At 55.7% G+C, this 20,521-nt stretch overlaps 2 protein-coding genes across 6 annotated transcripts in view; one reads left to right on the top strand and one right to left on the bottom strand.

Moving 5' to 3' along the window:
• Window positions 1-1,403: 1,403 nt before the first annotated feature.
• FAM118A (family with sequence similarity 118 member A) lies at window positions 1,404-12,646 on the top strand. Of its 3 annotated transcripts, none has more exons than XM_074272153.1 (9): window positions 1,404-1,666; window positions 2,171-2,226; window positions 2,584-2,958; window positions 3,436-3,679; window positions 4,746-4,874; window positions 7,364-7,649; window positions 11,398-11,430; window positions 11,588-11,677; window positions 11,773-12,646. In XM_074272153.1, the coding sequence occupies exons 2-9, from the start codon at window positions 2,180-2,182 to the stop codon at window positions 11,790-11,792; spliced, it is 1,224 nt and encodes a 407-aa protein (XP_074128254.1). In that variant the 5' UTR covers window positions 1,404-1,666; window positions 2,171-2,179; the 3' UTR covers window positions 11,793-12,646. The 3 variants fall into 3 exon arrangements, with proteins under 3 accessions (XP_074128254.1, XP_074128256.1, XP_074128255.1); XM_074272155.1 differs by having other exon boundaries at window positions 2,584-2,836; window positions 3,458-3,679; XM_074272154.1 differs by lacking the exon at window positions 11,398-11,430 and having other exon boundaries at window positions 2,584-2,836; window positions 3,458-3,679; window positions 7,364-7,666.
• A 5,757-nt stretch (window positions 12,647-18,403) lies between these two features.
• Window positions 18,404-20,521, bottom strand: part of SMC1B (structural maintenance of chromosomes 1B) — a 37,516-nt gene continuing 35,398 nt past the window's right edge. For 2 of the 3 annotated variants that reach the window (XM_074272158.1, XM_074272157.1), the window contains 4 exons: window positions 20,303-20,454; window positions 19,537-19,825; window positions 18,934-19,044; window positions 18,404-18,544 (listed from right to left, as the gene is read on the bottom strand). In XM_074272158.1, coding sequence (XP_074128259.1) covers window positions 18,431-18,544; window positions 18,934-19,044; window positions 19,537-19,825; window positions 20,303-20,454 — 666 coding nt within the window. In that variant the 3' untranslated portion in view covers window positions 18,404-18,430. The remainder of the gene's footprint in view (window positions 18,545-18,933; window positions 19,045-19,536; window positions 19,826-20,302; window positions 20,455-20,521) is intronic. The other variant, XM_074272159.1, reaches the window with a different exon arrangement.

The raw sequence follows: 20,521 nt of genomic DNA on the forward strand, positions 1-20,521 counted from the left end.
GCCAGCAGGGAGGAGCACTGAGAGGATGATCACCCCCAGGCCAGCAGGGGGGAGCACTGAGAGGATGATCACCCCCAGGCCAGCGGGGAGGAGCAGTGAGAGGATGATCACCCCCCCCCAGGCCAGCAGGGAGGAGCAGTGAGAGGATGATCACCCCCCAGGCCAGCAGGGAGGAGCAGTGAGAGGATGATCACCCCCAGGCCAGCGGGGAGGAGCCCTGAGAGGATGATCACCCCCAGGCCAGCAGGGGGGAGCACTGAGAGGATGATCACCCCCAGGCCAGCGGGGAGGAGCAGTGAGAGGATGATCACCCCCCCCCAGGCCAGCGGGGAGGAGCACTGAGAGGATCGTGGTCAGTGCCTTGTATCTATGAACTCGCCCTATTGCACCAGACAGCCTAGCTCCACAGCCAGAGTGCCACGGTTCTCTCTTAGGGTCCTGGCCCAGTTTCGCTAATTGTCCTATTCAGTTCCTCGGCCTCAGGCTATAACCATTCCCTCTCAGAGTTGGATGGGATAAAGGTCTTTATCCATTTGCCTCCCCATTACGCCATCCTGGTCCTGGGGGCCTCCCCCACGGCGCCACTGTTCTCGTGTATCTGCCGCGGGGCTGGATTCCTGGGGAGGAGATCCTGCTGCAGACTCTCCATCTCTGCCCTGCCTCGCTTCCCGGCACTGCGGCCGGTCTTTCTGGGGGAGCCGATGACGTCACCCGGGCCCCGGGCTGCAGCTCCTCCGGCAGGGGGCAGCCCCCGCCCCTCGCTTTGGGGGATAAGCTGCTCGGCCCACACCCGCCCTGCTCCGCCTCGGCTCCCGCAGCCCCCGCCCCCGCCCGGACCACTCCTCCTGCCAGGAACGTGCCCTCCAGAGCCGGGGCGCGCTTCCCACCGCCCTTTCCCCACTAAGCAGAAGCCCCCTGGAGGGCAGGGGTCGTCTCCATTGCCGCCAGCTCTTGGATGGAGACGGCCGTCAGCGCGTGCCCGCTGGAACGTGCTGCAGATTTAGGGTCCGCCCCAGAGGCTGGCCTGGGGAGGGAAACCCGAGGCGCCCGGAACTTTACGGCGCGGGGAAGAGGAGTCTCGCCGGAAGGTCCGCGAGCGCACCAGCCGGCGAGCGTGGATCACGGGTGAGTTTCGCTTCCGGGGTCCGACCGGCATTCCGGTGGCGCCTGCGCGTACTCCTAGTAACGAATAAATGAGCGCGTGCCTGCGCCGGCCAACGTTTTCTCCGAGGGTCGTTGCGAGCGCGCGCACGCGCGCGCATCCCGCTCCCTTTCCTCTCTTCTCCTCCCTCCTCAGCTTTGATTTGGAATCCGCGCCTGCGCGTCACAGTGAGCGCAGTCCGCCTTCTCCTCCTAACGGTCTTTTTCGGGGGAGAGGGTCGCGCCTGCGCGTGCCGGTCCCCGGGCGCGCTCCTTGGCCCTCGCGGAGGAGTGCGCCTGCGCGGGGGCCCTGAGCGGCGCGCGCCGCCCCCGCCCTCGCCCCCGCTCCCCCCCTCCCCTGGCCGGAGGTGGTGGATGCGGGGCCTGGAGCGCCAACTCCTGGAGGAGGAGGAGGAGCAGGAGGAAGAAGAGGAGGAGCTCCCGCCGTCTCCCCCGCTAGTACCCCCGGTGTTGAGGGGGCCGCCGGCCGGGCCCTGCCCCGGGGTCCTGCGGCCGCCCACCCACGGTGAGTGAGAGTGCCGGCTCTCCCCCGTCCCCGAGGCGTTCCTCCTCCCTACTGAGGCCCGCAGGGGGCGGAAGCCCGGGCCGTTACTGCCCCCACTTTATAGGTAGGGAAACTGAGGCAGAGAATCCTCGGCGGTTCTAGCAGTTCCTCCTCCTGTGTCCCTGCCCGGGTCCTGCAGCCCCCCGAGTCCTGGTCTGGGCGCGCTGCGGGGGGGAGGAGGAGGAGGAGGGGGAGGCCCCCGGCTCCCGGCTGGTGGGGGAGGGGCGGGGCCCAGGGCCTCTCCCCGAGCCCCTTCTCCCTGCTCTCCTGGGAGTCCGGCTGGGGGGGACCTGCCCCCCGGGAGACCCCTGCAGATGCCCGAAGGCCCCGGCCCCACTCCCACCCGGAGGGGAGCCCCGGCCTGCGGGCCGGCCGGAGTGGCAGGGCCTGCGCCCCGCCGGCTGCAGCCCCCGGAGGGAGGGAGCCGAGCCAGCCCAGCTGCTGACGGAAGTTTGCCTTTCGCAGGGTTTACAGATGGATTCAGCAGAAAAGACAACAAATAGGAGTGAGCAGAAGTCTAGGTGAGAGCCGGGCCCAGAGGGAGGCGGCAGGCTGGGGAGGGAGGGAGCTCCGGGCGCAGCCGGCCGCCGGGCGGGAGGGGCTCTCTTTCTTTCCGCCTTTGAGCCCCGGCCCGCGCTGCCACCAGTTTTTTCACTCGCTCTTCCGTCAAACTCTGGGGTGCCTGTTGGGAGACATGGCAATGCCAACGGGCACGGGACTGGAGCTGGGGGGAGGGGAAAGCTGTGGTCCGACCCCATCTCCGCCCGAGTGCCCCCAAGGGCGAGGGAGGGCACGTGCAGCTGTCATTGGCTGCCGCTTGTCGGCATGGCATGGCTTCTGAGAGGTGGCCCTTGCCCGTCCTCCTCTCTCCTGTCCAGGAAGTTTTTAAAAAGTCTGATAAGGAAGCAGCCCCACGACCTCTTGCTGGTCATCGGGACGGGCGTCAGTGCCGCCGTGGCCCCCGGCATCCGCGCCCTCTGCTCTTGGAGGAGCTGCATTGAAGCCGTCCTCGAGGCGGCCGAGCAGCTGGAAGTCCTGCACCCCGGGGACGTGGCCGAGTTCCGGAAGAAGGTGATGAAAGACCGAGACCTGCTCGTGGTGGCCCACGACCTGATCCGAAAGATGTCGCCGGTAAGGTTTCAGCCCGGGCTGGGGGGCCCGCATCGGGGAGGTCCGTGGCCCTTAGGGCCCCTGCGGGTCAGCAGCCTCGGTGAGAGGGCTCGGGCTCCGAGGGCGGGAGATGGAGGATGGGAGTCCCGGGCTCCTGTGCCCTCCGACCGCTCCCCGGGTTCCTTCAGAAAGAAGCCCTTTCATGAGTGGCATCAGCTGCTACTCTCCAAAGACACGAGCTGGGATGCTACCCCCGCTCCTTGTATTTCTCCTTCTGACTCTGTCCCTCACCCACCTCGCTGTCCCCTGGAAGGAAGGCGGGGCTCAGCTTTGCACTGGGGGTAGATACCCACCCTTGCACCAAGGGCAAGCTTGCCATCCCTGGCCTGGTGCTCTGTTACATGTAGCCTGAAAGCCGCCAAAGGATTCTGGAATGCCAGTTTGATGCAGTGGAGGGGATTGGGACTTTGCAGTCACACCTGGGAGGTGCCCTTTGGACCCCGGCTGGATGATCGCGAGTAAATCCCTTGGTCTTGGATCTGAGGGCCCGCGATGGTCCAGCTGGCCCTGGAGAGGGAGGGGCCCTGGTTGCCGAAAGGCCCGCGCGTATGTTCCGTCAGCGGCGTGCTTTTGTATCCGCAGCGCACAGGGGACACCAAGCCCAACTTCTTCCAGGACTGCTTAATGGAAGTCTTTGACAATTTAGAGCAGCATATCCAGAACCCCACAGTGCTGCAGTCGATCCTCAGCCTGATGGAGCGGGGGACCATGGTCCTCACCACCAATTACGACAACCTCCTGGAGATCTTTGGCCAGCAGCAGAACAAGCCGATGGAGTCCTTAGATTTGAAAGATAAAACCAAGGTAGGGCAGAATGGCCTCCCCCGAGCTCGGCTATTGTGGGCAGGGAACCCCACTGATCAGCTTGCTCGTCCTGCCGGATCCGACGCGATCCTTCCCCCCCAGTCGGGAGCATGGTTCCCAAGAGCCTGCCTTCCCTCCTCTTTGGGCCTGCCAGGACTTAGGTTGATTTCTGCCCTCGCCTGTACGAGGTCTTGAAATCCAGGGGTCTTCCATCGTTAATGTGTATTAAAAAGAAACAAAAACAGTTTAACGAAGAATCTGATGGATAAATATGTCCCGTCAACCCAGCGAGCTTTTATTAAGGGAACATCATCGTGGGCTGGGCCCTAAGCGAGGCAGTGGTGCTCAGTAGTTTACCTGCTGCTGCCTGCCTCGATCCATCAGCTCCTGTTTGCAGGTGGTGTTTGCTTTACAGCTCTGGGGGGTGGGGGTGACTGCTTGTCACATAGCTCATTAGCATGGCTGGCTCTCCCTGGAGAGGTTCCTCTAAAGAAAGGTGACCAGGTTGCAGAGCGGGCAGGTGGCGCGCTCCGACTCCCAGCGTTGGTAACGGGCCGAGGCCTCGCTGGCGAGCAGAGTATCCAGATCCCTGGTGCTCCTCCCGATTCCATGAGCTCTCCCCAGAGACTAGCAGAGCACAGGTGGAGAGCGCCACGCCTCAGGAGCCCTGAGGCCTTGGGGCCTCCCTTTTGGTAAATACAGATTGATGTATGTACATTTTCCTTGATATTGATCTCAGAAGTTGCCTGGGTCTCTGCTTGATAATGGGGGAACTGGGTCACCACAGGAGGTGTGATGAGGGGTCTTCTGGGGAAGTGGAATGCCTCTTCGGGGAGGTGCTATGGAGAGCATGCCTGTCTCTCTCCTAGCCTTGTGATTCTGGGGTCCTTGGGATGGGGGGAGACACTGCCCAGCCGAGCCCTTGAGAACATTTAGCAGCAGAAGGAAGTAAGCTGTCACTGGGCTTCCTTTCAAGTAGAGGTCAGGATAGAACATGAGCCTGGGTTCCGGTGAGATTCCTGCGGTTGTGTTTGGGCAAAGAGGAAACCGGGGCATGTTTTGGCAGGTTCTCCAGTGGGCCAGAGGGCACATAAAGTATGGAGTTCTTCACATTCATGGCTTGTACACAGATCCCTGCGGAATGGTTTTGGATCCTTCAGGATATAAAGATGTGACCCAGGACCCAGAAGTGATGGTATGAAAGGTCTTTTCTCATCATTCATGGGGGGATTGGGGGAGGGGCTCTTTCAGTGGTTGACTCCTGCCTTCTGCTTGTGTTGGTACCACAGCATCTGTTGAAGTCAGAGAACCTGGCTTCCTAGTCTAGCTGCACGGGAGAGTCCTTTTGTTTGGCCTTGGTTTCCCTATCTGTAAAATGAAGGGGCTCTCTAAGGGCACTGCCAGCTTAGTATTTCCCAGAATGGGTGAAAGCCAGCATCGAAGTCCCCTCCAAAGCCTGGGCTCCAGTGGAGCCTCGTTGTTCTTCCCCACCCCCACTCCCCACTCCTATCAATTCGGAGATGGACCCAGTATGGAAAGGCAGAAAAGCATGTGGCTGCACAACAGGACACGGGGGCGTGGAAGCTTAACGCAGCTCTTTTTTTTTTTTTTTTTTTTTCTTGGAATTTTTTTTTCACAGTATATATGCATGAGTAATTTTTTTTTTTATAATATTATCCCTTGTATTCATTTTTCCAAATTATCCCCCCTCCCTCCATTCCCTCCCCCCGATGACAGGCAATCCCATACATTTTACATGTGTTACAGTATAACCTAGATACACTATATGTGTGTAAATCCAATTTTCTTGTTGCACATTAAGTATTAGATTCCGAAGGTATAAGTAACCTGGGTAGACAGACAGTAGTGCTAACAATTTACATTCACTTCCCAGTGTTCCTTCTCTGGGTGTAGTTGCTTAACGCAGCTCTTGAACTGTCTGCCCAGAGGAAGCCTGGACACGGCCTCAGCAGCAGAAGGGCCTGCTAGGCCAGGTCAGGCACCAGGGAAACTCCTGACAGCTATGGCTAGGCTCAGGCTCTGTCCCTGGTACGTTTTTTCATGGATTCTCAAAGATGTCTTCCCTGAAGTTTCAGCCGCCTCATTTCACAGATAGCAGCTGCTTCTTTTAAGTTCTCGGACAGAAACATGCTCCGGTCACTTTTTGCCTCTGTAGCAAAGTGTTTCGCTGTTTTTGGTGTTTGTCTCCCATTTTTCTCACTTGTGAGTCATACAGAGGTAACCGTTGGCCTTTGACATGTGGGCAGGCTCTTTGGTTAGCAGTTAACCTCCTGCCTCTGGTTGCCCTTAGTGCTTCTCCCCATTTTGGGGTTTTTTTTCTCCCCACCTTAATCTCACTTTACTGTTTACTAAGTATCTTCTTTTTTGCTCATTGTGTTTTTTTTAAACATAAATTTGAGGATTTTAAAAGATTTTTAAGCTTTAAAAAAAAGGCATGTCCCCCACCCTCCTACCGTGATTAGCAGGCTTTTGTCATGGGGTCTACCACATGGCTGTGTTTGCAGGGCCTTGGCCATGTCTGAGCTGCTGCTGCTTATGTAGATCTGGAAACTGAGGACTTTCTGGCAAGTTTGCCTCTTGACGGCCTTCAGCTTCTTAATGAGTCTATTCCTCCTTGTCTTTCTCATTTTCCACCAGATCCTTAAGTTTCTGAAAGAAAAAAAAGAAAACCCTGCTAAGAGTACTGTACAAGTCCCAAAAGTATTCTTGAACAGGGCCTAGAGAGTTGTTAAACAAATAGGTCTTTGCAATAAGTTTTATGAATTAGCATAATCAAGCCAATTAAATCGCTTTGTATGACTTGATCCAGACCCCAAACAGTGAAAGCCATGGTTTTACCAAAAAAAAAAAAACCAACATGTTTTTTGTTAAAGCAGGCATTTATCAAGTGCCTAGTGTGTACCGGGCACTGTGCCATACCTTTCAGGAGGAGGTCACCTATGAGTACATATAGCATCACAATTTTGAAATCTTCTGGTTGCAGAATTGTAGTGGGTTAGACCTGGAGGGAGTCTTGAGGCTCATTAAACAGAGGAGACCAGAGTCCTCAGAATTGAAGGGCTTTCTAAAGAGCAGATTTGTATATAATCACGTGGGCTTTAGGAAAACACCTGGTGCTTGGTGGAAGTGGCGGTGGCTTACCCAGCCCCGGCAACCAGCCAGGATGGCTCCATCTGCTTCATTCATTCATTAAACATTTATTAAGCGCCTTCTGTGTGCTTGGCACTCAGCTAAGTCATAAGGCTACAAAAAGAGACAAGTGATAATCCCAACCTTTAGAGGAGCTTACTGACTAATGGGAGAGACAACTTGCAAATAAATGAATGCAAGGCAAGCTAAAAACAGATCAACTGGAAATAATTAAACAGAAAAGCATCAGAATTGAGAAAATTTGGGAAAGGCTTCTTGTGGAAGTGGGGTTGTAATGGGGACGGGAAGGAAGCCAGGGAGATCGGGAGTCAGAGCATGCCAGGTGTACGGGGCAGCCAGAGAGAATGCCTGGAGACAAGAGCTGGAGAGTCTCATTAATGCGGCGTGGGGGTTAGGTCATGAAGGGCTTTAAACACTAAACAGATGATATGTTTGATCCTGGAAGCAATAGAGAGCTTCTGCTCTGGTTTGGGGGTTCCCTCACAAGTTCTTGCTCCTTCTGCTTCTTCCTAGGAAGTTCTGCAGAACCTGTACCGGACCAAGTCCTTTCTGTTTGTGGGCTGTGGTGAGACGCTAAGGGACCAGATATTCCAAGCCCTTTTCCTGTACTCTGTGCAGGACAAGGTGGATTTGGAGCACTTCATGGTGGTGCTCAAGGAAAACGAAGACCATTTCTTCAAGCACCAGGCCGACATGCTTCTGCATGGCATTAAAGTTGTCTCCTACGGGGATTGTTTTGACTACTTCCCAGAATATGTGCAAGACCTTGCTGCTCAGATCTGCAGACAGCGAAGTCCAGGTGCCCAGGGGGCGTGTGTGTCTGTGAAAGCCAAGGGGTTCAAGGTCATGAACACCTAGGACTACTGGCAGCTTGGTGACCGGGGGACCCTTAAAACCAGCCTACTGGGGACATAGAGTACAGGGAAAGTCTGCCCACAGGAGCCCTTAAAACTAGCCTACCGGGGGCATGGAGTACAGGAAAAGTCTGCTGATGGTGTTGAGAGACAGATTAGGACCAGGACAGCTTGTGGCTCGGATGGGGCGTGTCCTGATCTGTACAGAGAAGGTCACACTGATTTGGGGGCACAATCCAGAGATTGTTCCCAAACTCAGACTCCTGACTCAAGCGGAGGAATTAGTGGTGGGGGTGAGTGGTGTCCGAGAGAACATGGGCCCTTGTGGTCTTGAAAGATCATTAAAGGCAGCATGTTGAGAGGGCTTGGCATCTCGGTTCTGGTCCTTGAGGAGTCCCTGGTGCTGCATTGAATGATGCGGTTAGTGATAAGTTATGAACATCATTGTGCGGTGAGGGGGAAGATCCCTTTGGCTTGTTTGTCCTGCCAGTTTTCAGTTTGAAGGATAATGGTGGGGGCGAGGGCTTAGATCATTGAAATCCCTAGAGGAACTGAAAGCGTGACCCTCCATTCCCTTCCTATTCCCTCCTATGAAACAAACCAAAGAATGCTGGCAAAATAGGCTGGTGTCAGGTTGTCTATAATTGCAATTCCGTGAGCATTTCCTAAGTTGTTGGCACGTGCCTGCCCTTGGGCCAGGTGTACAGTTACAACCTAAACAGTCCTCATCCTTGAGTCTGCTGAGATGTGAAGAGCCGCGGTAGCGATTGCGAGGGGAGGAATCGGGAAGCCCCAGGACGTGGTGGCTGCGTTGGAGGCACTGTGCCGAGCCTTGCATGGGGGTGGAGAGAGAAGGAAGAGCTTTCTGGGGGATAGGGACAGCCAGTGCAGGGGCATAGGAGAAGGCGGACAGGATGTCTTGGACAAGGGATTTGGGGCATTTCAGACTAGAGACAGCAGGAAGTCACTGAACTTTTTTCAGCAAAGGAGTTGGTGTGGTCCAGCTAGCTGGAATCGGGACCATATTCTGCCTCCTCCTTACTAGCTATTGTGACCCTGGGTGAGGGGTCTCTTCACCTTTCTGTATCTCGCTTTTCTCATCTGTAAAAGTGATAGGTTGAAGTTGACGGCCTCTTAGGTCCCTTCCCGCTCTAAATCTGTGCTTTTATGATCATTTATCATTTAGACAGCTATGAGGATAACGTATTGGAGAGGGGAGAGGAGATTTGGATAAGATGTGAGTTGCCTTAACAGCTAGACTCTAGTTGGTAGAGGTTACCCTGTTAACTGCAAACAGGGCTATGTAAAATCTGATGGGCAGGGGCACAGTAGGCAGTAGTTTGTATTTGGTGTTTTTTTTGGTGGCCAAGCCTGTGATGGACTAGAAGACAGGAGAAAAAAGAGGGGAAGAAAACCCTTTGTAACAAATATTCCCGGTCAGGCAGAATGAATCCCTTCCGTGGCCATGTCCAGAACCCCCTTTTTCTTGGTACACCTTGTATTTTACTTCTTTGGAAGTGGGAGGCATGCTTTGTTGGAACTGGGTTATTCTGGTTCTGCTCATGTGACCCAGGATCCTTATAACGGTCCCTGAATATTCCTCCATCAACAAGTTGTTGAGCTGTTCTGCAGTTGGATTTTAGGTCTTTCCCCACAACTTCTCTTTCAGGCTTGGGAAGTTGGTTTTGCTTAGGGATCTCCCTCCCCCAGGATTTCCCCTCTTATCTCTTGACTCACCCCTGACAATCCTAACCTGCTGCACCAAACTGTGTGTGATCAAAGGGAGCTTCCTCCATGTTAAAGGCAATATAGCACTTAACTATAGCTTAATTAAAAACCTTGCATTTCTTGGTCAGGCTTCGGACTCAGTTCTGGTCGTTTTTGTCACCCAAGTTGGAAGATCATGCATGATTCGTGACTTATTTTTTCTTGGTTACAGATTGATCTCTTTTTCCTTTTAGAATATTGTATTTCAAGATCTTTCTTGGTTTTTAGTGTTCAGGTGCCAGGCCTTGTGCAGTCTAATTGCCTTGTGGTTTTCCAGTACGTGAGCTGCTTTTTTTGTAGATGAGTGAGATTTTTGATCTGAGATTTGGTCACTCTTGGGACTTTTCTTTTTAGGAGGTGATCTGTGGATTTTCTCTATTTTCACTTTGCTCTTTGGTTTTTGTTGATTTGGGCACTTTTTTTTTTTTTTCTTTCTTTCTTTTTCTTTTTTTTTTTTTTTTTTTTTTACTATTTATTGCAAAATAGTATCTTTTTTTAAAAAACAGTTTTCAGGAATTCCAGTGGTTTTAAGTTATCTCATTAATCTTTTATGTTTTTTAAAGGCTTTTTTTTTTTTTGTAAGTAAAATCTGATTTCTCTCATCTCCTTTACCTTTTGGAAAATTAAAATAAATAAAAACAACCCCAGAAGCCCTTCTTTTGTCAAGCAAATCCATCTCCGCCTGATATCCCTCACATTTGCCTTCTGGAAGGATGCTCATTGTTTTGGATGTCAGGAAGAAGGTAGATTTGTTTCTTCAGGTTCTTGGTCTCCTTTCTCTTTTTTTTCCCATATACATTGCTTTATGAATCACGGTGGGAGAGACAAATCAGAGCAAAAGGGAGAAATCATGGGAGATAAAAAAATGGAGAAAAAAAAAGAAGGGAGCGCAGTATGTGTTGATTTACATTCAGTCTCCTTAGTTCTTTTTCTGGGTGCAGACGGCATGTTCTGTCCAAAGTCTATTGGGCTTGCCTTGGATCACTGAACCACTGAGAAGAACCAAACCTTTCACAGTTGATCATCGCACATTCTCGCTGTTACTGTGTACAATGTATTCCTGGCTCGGCCTGTTTTGCTCAGCATCAGTTTGTGTAAATCCAGGCTTTTCTAAAAATTACAGAACAATAATATTCCATTACCTTCATATATCACAACTTATTCAGCCATTCTCTACTCGTTTTCCAATTCTTTTCTACTATAAAAAGAGCTGCTACAATCGATCTCATTGCTTATGGTCTTTAGAGGCTTTGGTTCCCACTCAGTCCATTTGTTGGGCCTTTTTGAAGCTAGTTAGACTCCTTTTTCAGTTTCCCTCTCCCTCTTTGTCTTTCCCCACTCCCGTCTTCCTCCCTCCCTTCCTGGCTTTGTAGGGCCCTCTAGTTACACAACCAAACCTTCACTGCTGTTGGAGTTGAATTGGATAACTGCATTATGGACTTACAGTCCTCCAATTGTGTGAGAGGCTGAGATGTGGGGAGATGATGAGGCTCCCTGGATGGAGTGGGGGAGCTGAGCTGATGGAAGACTGAGTCGGAATTGGACCATCATGATCTTGAGACAGAGAAACAGAGGGAGAGGCAAAGACAGAGACACGCAGAAAAAAAAAGGCTAGGGGTGGGAGACATGCTTGCCAGCTGGGAGCATCGGGAAGGAAAGCATCTCCCAGTGGTCAGAGATGTGGCCCGCTGGCTCAAGGGGAGATGAGGGCTAATCTCTGCTGGCGGCGGGGGCAAATGAAGCAGAAGGTGGCACCCATTTCTGAGCAGTGCTGCTTTTCTAGTTCCGGTGGGGAATCCAGCGGTGCTTAATCAATGCTTGCTCTCTTGGAAAGTGGACATGTGGCCTGGGAAGGGACCCTTGGCTGGGTCCCGAAGGGCCAGTGTGACCGGGCTTGGCTCATGGGATGTTTCTTGTCACTCATAGATGCTGACCGAGTGGACAGTACAACGCTGTTAGGTAAGACCATCCCCCTGGGCCTGGGGGGAAGCATTTGACCTAGGGAGGGAGGCAGTGGGGGTGCGGGGCAGCGCCTCTTCGGTGGCTTGGGCGTTGGGCCGGGAGAGCCGTCCGCAGCAGGGTTTGACCGGTGGGGCCCGCTCTGTCTGTCCCTCAGGGAACGCCTGCCAGGACTGTGCCAAGAGGAAGCTCGGAGAGTACAGTATGGGTGTCGATGTTCCCAAAAGAATCAGACAGTCGGACCCAGGTCTGTGTTCTTGGGGGAGAGGGGTCTGGGGGGGTTGGGGCAGGGGACGCAGCCTGGCCTGTCTCAGGAGTCACGTGTTTCCTGCCTTTTGACAGATGACTCTGGAGGCTCATGAGATCCCAGAGACCACTGAAGCCTGTGACTGGAAAACCAGCCTCTGAGCAGCCACAGTGCCGGACCCAGGATCCCCTCTCGGAGCCTGACACCGAGAATGTGGCCCAGGGTGGGGCGGGGTCCCCACGGCCTCTGCACAAGACTCCTAGGGATTGACATTTTTACATTTCAGGTATACTTGGAAAGGACTGACGGACACCTACCTCAGGGATAAAGTCCAATGATGGCCTCCCTGTTTGTGAAGACCCTTTTTAAAGGGGGGTGGGGGGGAGATGGAAGAACTGGCTCGAGGCCCCACCCCCGGGTGCCAAGGAAACGCGCCTGGGCGTTGTTTCTGTGGCACACACCCATTAGAAAGTGGTTTATTTTGTGAACTAGAAAAGAAGGGTTTTGGGGGCCGCGGACTAGGCAGGAAGGGGCTTCCTTGGCGGGCAGTGTGGCTCTGGGCCATCCCAAAGAAGTCCCGGGGGCGTCCTTGACCATGGCACACTCCATTGTACCGCGAGATTTGGCACAGACGGTTCTCTGTGGGATAGTCGTAGCTCGGATAGCCGAGCTGGGTAGCGGCCGGAGGCGGTGGCCGTGAGACCTGGAGTCAAGTGGAGTATGCAGAACTTTGCCAAGGGCCTGTGCCACTCTAAACGGGCAGGCGTGCCTTGGCGTCGGGGTGCTCGGCCCAGGCACCCCCACTGGTGGTGAGGCTGCCTCCCCCTCGCTGGGAGACGGGGCGGGCCGAGCGACCTCTGGCCAGGGAGCTGCGGTGGAAGCCAGGAGGTGAATCCAGCCCGTTTCTTCTTTGGAAGCCTGGTCCTCTTTGATGTCTCTGGTCAGTAAAATAAAGCCGAAAAGAGCTCAGCACTGTGGGTAGTGCGTGCTTCTCTCGCTCGGGCTCCGAGGCGGCACTGGGGAGGGACCGCAGCTGGGGAGAAGGGGGAGGTCTTTGGTACAGACTCGGAGCACATCTGGCCATGTCCCAGCAGAGCCAAAGCCTAAAATGGGCCCAGGGTGCGAGTGCACACCGGGGTGACCCTGACGCGTGCAGCAGTCACTGCTGTGGCTATTAAATGGGTTCTGGGATTCTGGGTCCGGGGCGAGTGGGGCGATGGAGCTGGGGTCAGAGGCTCCACGTAGAGCCCTGTGCCCACAGGCAGCCAGGCCTGAAGGTGGTGGGGGCTTGGGGCATTTGTCTCAGCTCCCTCACGTGCAAAGCAAGCTGGAGGAGGTGACCAAACGGGTCACGAAGAATAGGACCAAATAACTGAAGAGGAGCAGCAAAGGGGTGGGGATGAGCCAACGCTGCTCGACATCCTGCCCGGGAGAGGCTGTGCCCCCCGAGCATGTGAGCTGAGGGAGCCGGGCTCCGCCTACAAGATCCTCACTGTGCCACAGGCGGTGACAGTTCGTACTCCTAAATAAAGTTGTAAATGCGTTCCCAGCAGCCTTCCCAACTGAGTCTGTAGCCCAAGAGAATAAAAAGGGTTTTCTAGCTGCTATTTTTTGCAAGGGATTTTTCTGGCTTGTTCTTGTATCAGGGTCTTTTTCTTCCCCAGACGGTTCCAAGTGTCCTCATGAAAGAGCTCACAAAAGAAGGGCTGCTTCTACCCTAGTTAAAGCAGCAGAGTCCTGGACGGGCGGCCGCTGCAGGCCGCATGGCGGAGCCTCGGGGAGTCCAGCCGCATGTCCCTACGCCCTTCTAGACAGCTCAGTTTAGGACAAACGGCTCTTTGTGGTCTGTTCCCATTGGAGTTCCCGTGCCCAGCAGAGAGCCCCTCTGCTCACATGGCCACCAGTTCTGACCATTTCTCCCTGTGGCGCCTCCAAGGGAATCGGGAATTTGGTTTATCAGCTGATCTACTGCCAGAGACTTCCAGGGGACCCTCTTGGATTGCATTCGGCCGGGTCCCAACTGTCCCAAGTGGGAACACGCTTAGGCCACAGGCCGTATTTCAGATCACATCTGGGCTCTGCAACGGGTCGTGGCCACATTAAAAAGCTCCCCAAAGGACGTTTCTGGCAGGGCTTCCCGCTGCTCTCCCCGGCCTCTCAGGAACTTTGTAGCCAGGAGGCAGCTTCTGCTTATTTCTCTCAATCCTTCCTTCCTCTTCCCTGCTCCATTCTAGACCGTCCGTCAGCGCCGGGGCTTGCTTAGCTCTTACTGGGGGGTGGTGATTCATACCAGCTCAGGGGCCGTTCCCTCTGCGGAATCACAGCTGGATGTGTTCCTCTGGGCCCTTGTGGCTCCCTGGGGCTTCTGCTAAAGGCCTGGCCTCCCAAGGCAGCCTCACCCTGCCGGGCTTCCTTCGTCCTCACCTCCCACCCAGCCACACTTGGCTCTTCTCCGTTCTTTAAGCCTGGTGCTTCGTCTCCCATCCCCGAACCTTTGTGCTGGCCGGCCCGGGACCTGGCCTTCATTTCCCCTGCTCTCTTCCTTGGAGAAGCCTTCGCTCTCTTCAGAAGACCAACTTCTCCACAGGAACCCTTTCCCTAATCCCCCTCCTCCCGAGGGCTGGCTCTGCTTCCCTCACAATCTGGAATTGATTTTTGTGGATGAATAGAGACCACCGCCCTCTTAATGGTGGTTCCCCCAAAAGCCCAGAACAGTTGGCTTTGAATGCCCGTGTTCCCAGTGCCCAGGAGGTGCTCGAGAAATGCTCTTTTTCTCCGATTGCCAAGTTAAATGCAGCCCCTTGGGGGAGCACAGCCCCTGGGGCTCACGGCCACGGCAGGCCCAGGGCAGACTTGAGCCATTGGGCCTTCCAGAGAAATGGCAGATCCTACAATAGCAGAAAAGCATTGCTCCTTCCTTCCCACGACTGGCAACCTTTTATCTTTTCCTCATAAAAGCGTGAAAGAGAAGGATGAGAGTGGCCCAAGAAAGGGGGCGAGGGTGCGGGGAGCTGCACTGGACGCTCCCAGTCCCGAAACCTTCAAAAAGCCATTAAGATGGTCTTGATTGTTCCAAAACACTCTGGAGAACTCAGTGAATCCAGAAGGAGGCGGGGGGGGGGGCAGTTCCGACTTCTTACATCCCCCATTTACAGCTTACAAGGTTCTGTCTTAGCAAAATTAAAATGAAATAGGGGAATTTTTCTGTTTGTCACTGTTCAGAGATTGCAGTCACTCAATATAATGTGATTTTGCAGCTTTAAACAAGTGGCCAGTAGGCCATCAGGGAAGCGGGGAACGGTGCCCCCAGCTTTCTTTATAGGGGAATTTATCACAAGAGAAACAAGTGGGAACCACACTGGGGGGAGTTCAGAAAGGGGCTTGGGCTTCCCTGGAACCCAACATTTGAGGAGCCAAGCAGGGGGCAGTCTTAAGGGTAACTTGGGGTCCACCAGTTGGGAAAAGCCTTGGGGATGGGGGCTCCCCTCCCCAGGGGTGACCTTGTGTTTCTACAGCTGCTTGTCATTAAAAAGCTCCAGCTTCCCCGATGGGGCTCCCAAACGAGAGGGCCGGGAGCAGCTCGGGGTGCGGTGCGCACCAGGTGAAGGCCGGAGCGGGCAAGGGGCTGCCCGGCAGCTTCCAGGCGGGGGGAGGTGCCATGGCGTTCTTCAGCTGAGGGTCGGCTAGTCCCTCCCAGGGCCCGTCCGGTGGTCCATCTGCTGACCGAGCAGCTCCCGCCCGGCCAAAGCTCCAGAGGGATTGGGCAGCCTTTCCGAGCAGAGCCCCCTGGCCTAGTTGCTTTGGTATTTTGGCATCCTGGCTCTCTTGGGAGCTGGGCTTCAAGGAGCTTTCTCTGGGGTCCTATTTTTGCTAATTCTGGTTCCCGTTTTATAATACACGTGCACACACATACATGCAACACACATGCAAACAGTTTTGCAACACACGTGTGCATATACAGGTGCATGCATTTTGGTTTGCATGCACACGTGCAGTTCTGAGCCCACATGTGCACACATATTCGCATGTACATGCCTAGGCACATTGCACGTGTGGTTTTATGTTCATATACATAAATGTGCATGTGTGCTCGTCTATATACACGTGCACATGTACACGAGGTTTTGTGTGCGCATAAATATGCGTATCTGTGCATGTGCACCATATCCTCTACTATACAATGTCTCTACTAGATCTATTCTCCCAAAGAAACCAAGAAAAAGACCCATATATACAAAAATAACCGCTCTTCTTGTGGTGGGAAAAAACAAACAAACCCAGAAATTGACAGCCCCGCAGCCAGGAGGACCTGAGTTCAAATTTGGTCTCAGACATTTAATACTTCCTAGCTGGGTGACCCTGGGCAAGTCCCTTAACCCCAATTGCCTCAGGGAAAAAAAATTAAAAACAAATAGAAGGGAATGGCGGAACAAATTACAATGTATGAATATGATGCACGACTATTAAAAAATTCTAAAGGGATGGTTTCAGAAAAACCTGAAATGTCTTGTATGAGCTGACGGAGTAAAGCGAGCACAAGTAGGAGAATAATTCACACAGTAACAGCCATACTGTAAATATTGAGAGTATGCATGGGTGATGGATGCGCCCACGAGGGCCCCGGGAGCTCCGAGCACCACCACCAGGCGGCGCCGGGAGCCCTCCCTGCTCTTTTCCCTGCAAGTCCGTCTGTCTCGGTTCGGAGGGGAAGCCAGCCCAAGCGCAGGGGCACCGGCGGCGGCCCGGAGAGGAGGGCAGCCCGCTCTCCACTCCCTCTCTCGGTATGGAGCCGCTTCGACGCCCACCAGGGCCCGGCTTCGCTCTGAGTGGGGACGCCCCGGCCCAGCTGGGGAAGCTAAGGTCGGTTCTTGAGGCCTGGGAGGGGCAGCTTGGGACGGTGCTGCTTTCCAGGGGCCCCGGCTTTATCTCCCGGTTCCATTTGGGGGGGAGGGGCCCCGGGGCCTAACTGCCAGGGATCTCCAAACACAAGCACGGAGTTCGGACCGGCCCTGCCTCCCTTCCCAGAGAAGGCCTGGGCTGTCCGGGCAAGTCGGGCAGCTTGCAGCCAAAGTTGCCCGAAGCCATCCCTTCCGCCTGCTGCAAGATGGCCAGCGGGCCCAGAGAGGGGAGGGGGCAGCTAGGCGGGGTCAGGAGGGGGGGAGGGCTCCTGCTCAGGGGGCTGGGCTTCACCCCCAAATGCCACATAAGCTTCCTCCGATGGGGATGAGCAAAAATGCAGCAAAGGTAAACTGAGGCACGGGCTAAGGGTAGTAAGAGTGAAGGAGGTTCCTGATATGAGTGGGTCAGACCTCGCTGGGGGGAGGGGTCGGGGGAGGCAGAAAAGCCTCAGACGCGCTGCAGCTGGGGGGAGGGGGCGGTCTTCAGGGGAGCCCATCAAGCCTCTCTGCCGCTGAAGGCTCCCGCACCTCGGGAGACCCAGCAGCCTCTAGGAAGGGCGGCCAATCAGGACCCTTCCTTCCCCTTGGAGGAGGAGCCGCAAGGGGCGGGGGCACCACGGGCCTGCCTGGAGTCGCCTTGCCGGCGGGCTCAGAAATGGGGGTGGACAAAACGGGGGAGGACGCCCCTAGTGAGGGAGCATTCCCTTGGTTGCGATGCTGACTGGGACAATTAGCTGAACCCCACCGTTACCGACGTAAGGACCTGCAGCTCCTGGGGGCCACGGTTAACCCCGTGGACTGCTGGGGAAAGGTCACGGGGTCACACTGCTCCGTCCCACCCACTGCAGGGAAGGCTTGAGGCGCCGTATATGGGGAAGGGAGGGATGGGGGTCTGAGGGGGAGCTCGGGGCACCGGCTCTGGGCACCCCAGGGCTTGAGACAAGAGGGACCAAAAGTCAGGGGGCAAGGGCCAGAGGGAGACCTGAGCCCGTGGGGACCCAGGAGGCTGGGAAAGCAGGACTGGCCCGGGCTGCAGGCCAGGTGACAGAGGCGGCACTTGGTGTTATGGGCCAGAACTTGGAACAAGGGGGTGGAATGGATGGAGACAACGGCTGTTTAGCCTGGTGCGTAACAGTTCCCTGGCTCAGTCCCTGTACTGGTACTTACTACAGTCCCATAAGGTTCCCCCCTTTGATAAGAGCATAGATAAGCTCGGAGCCTCAGCCAGGATCCAGTCAGGGAGATCCAGAAGCCAGAGAAACAGGCGGGAGCTCCAGCTCTCGGAACCAAGGCCAGACTGCCCGGCCTCCAGAAAGCTGCCCAGCCCCAGGAAGGAGAGAAAAAGGATCTGGACTAGAAGAAAGCTTCCCCGGCGGCTGGAAAAGAGACAAGACTCGGAAAGAGACCCTAAAGGGCTTGGACCTTAACCCCTGGCTGCACTTGTGGTGATCACTGAACTGAAAGGAAGGCTGCTCCAGAGACCCCAAGGAAACCCCAACAAGGGAGCATTTCATTTTAGAGAGAATATTACCCTAGGTGACAAAGAGGTGGCACTGGCGACAGGGTGGCAGGTGTGGTGGCGGGCACGGTGCCAGGGAGGGAGCCCCCGGGCTGGCGGGGTAAGCCATTACTGCTCCCTCGGGGACACCCTCCTTTTGGAAGCAGAGAAGCAGGTGGAGGCGGGGGCGGCCCACCAGGCCTGACCTCCAGCAGCTGCCCCTGTGACCAGTGACCGGGGTGTGGCCCTCCTGCAGCCCTGGGGCGTCCCTCAATCTCATTTCACAAAAGGAGCCACAGCAGAACCCAGCTCTTGCAACAAGATTTATTTCCCTGGGGTACCCAAAAAGGGGGGATCTCAGGTGAGCAGGGAGCGGCTGTCACGACGCCTGCCTCGGTGCTCCCTGTTGTTGCTGTCCGGGTACACGGACAGGTCCAGGGTCAGGACTCTGCTGAACATGCAGTCCCCTTGCTGGAAGAGAAGTGGATGTGGAGGAAGGGGGTTATTTAAAAGCCAGGTTTCCTCAAAAACTCCCCCCCCACCTGGAGGCTCCTCGGTGCCCGGTGTCCGTTTTGCAGCCGATGAGGACGAGGCACCGGGCTCCCGAGCCAGGCTCTGCCGCCTTCGTTGGCCAACGCCGACCAGCCAACAATTAATGAGGAAGGCGCAGAGGGGGCACTGACGGTCCGGCCCTTGTGGCCCCATTGCGGTGACAGGTGTGGGGTGGAGGGGGCCCCAGTGAGTGCCCCCCAAAGGCAGCGGGAAGGGCCTGAGGCCCCCGAGGCTCAAGAGAGGCGGCTGAGACAGGAGGAGGGGACCAGCCTGAGCCACCTGCGTGCCCAGCCCCCTGCGGGCATTACCTCGGGGTAGATGCCCACCAGCGCGTCGGCTTTGGAGTAGAACTCCTCTTTGAGAGAAATGACGATCATCTGGAAGTGCTCCCGGGTCTGCTCCCTCATGTAGCTCGACACCTGCCCAGCACATGGTCGCAGCTTGTAGCCGTGGCGACCACCCGGGGCTCCCGTGGAGGCCCTTCCCCACTGCGCCCAGGAGTGTGGGGCTGGGCTGGAGGCTCCCACAGACCCTGCCCCTCCAGCCCGATCCCTCCTCAGGGAGGGGCAGGGAGCCGGCTGTGGCCGCCCCCCCAGGCCTGGACCTCGGTCCTGCCCCCACTCGATAGATGAGGAAGATGAAACTAGAGGGTTATCAGGGACCACCCAGGAAGGAAGCAAAGGAGGGGGTAACAGGCCGTTTCTGTCCCCACACACAGTCCTCCTTCGAAAGGGACACGTAGGGACCCCAGTGGGGGTGGGCTGACACCTAGTGGTGCTGCTTTGGCCCATAGCAGCTCCTTCCCTGAGAGTCCCCCTGTGAGAGCCCCAGTGTGAGGGGCAAAACCCCCCGAGGGGGGCCTCTGACAGCCCCCTTTCCAATGAGTGGGAGAAGGGCCCCACGGGACTCACTTTGCCAATGTTTGTGTTATCCAAGGCTGCGTCCACTTCGTCGAGGACAAAGAATGGTGCAGGACGGAAGCTGAAAGAGAGACGAGCGGGGGGCCGGGCCCAGCAGACCCCGCCCCCGGAGGCCTCAGCACCCAACACAGCCACGGGTCTCACGGGCTCAGACGGTGTCTGGTCTTGTCCGATATGGGGGGTGAGTCTGGCGTGACCCGGGAGGCTCTTCCAAGACTTTCTTTCATGTGGGACATAAAAGGGCCCATCTCCAAGCCAGCTCTGCCCTTGGCACCCCTTTCTGGAAGGACAGACACTTTGACCCTGGGGACAGGGGCACCTGAGGTGTGGGGTGATCCCACCTGAAGCTGAGCTGTGGAGCTACTCCAAAGCCGATGCACTGGTGGGCATCTACCTCAGCCAAAGCAGAGCCCACATCTCCCCTGTGCCTCGTGTGTGCCAGCACCCCCTGACGCTCACTGACAGCGTCTACAGGAGAACGCTGGCACAAACACTCACGACTGTTTCAACTGAGGCGGGAAAGAAAGAAGTGGCCTTTAAAAGGGGGCAGGCTGGGGCATGGGGTCCCCACCACCTAGGCAAGACGTCCTGGGACTTCCCTCTGACTGCACGCCTCAGTTTCCTCATCTGTGAAGCAGGGCCACTATGCCCAGCGATGCCCATAGTAGCGGGTAGGATGCCGGCTCCCAGATTTTCGGACCCCCACAATCGCTCCCGTGGCACAAGCGGTTCAGTGCTTGTGAAAATGGACACTCACCTGTGCACGGCGAACAGCAGGGCCAGCGCCGCCACACACTTCTCCCCCCCAGACAGGTTGTCCATGGGCATGAAGCGCTTGCCCGGAGCCACGCAGTTGTAGCTGATCCCTTCCAGGTAAGGCTCTTCTGGGTTCTCGGGGCTGAGGAGCGCCTGAAAAGGACATGGGAATGAGCAGAAGCCAGCCTCTCCTCTTCCTCCTCTCACCGGGCACTGCACC

This window comes from Sminthopsis crassicaudata, chromosome 5 (assembly GCF_048593235.1).
Source record: "Sminthopsis crassicaudata isolate SCR6 chromosome 5, ASM4859323v1, whole genome shotgun sequence".
In the NCBI taxonomy this organism is placed as follows: Eukaryota; Metazoa; Chordata; class Mammalia; order Dasyuromorphia; family Dasyuridae; genus Sminthopsis; species Sminthopsis crassicaudata.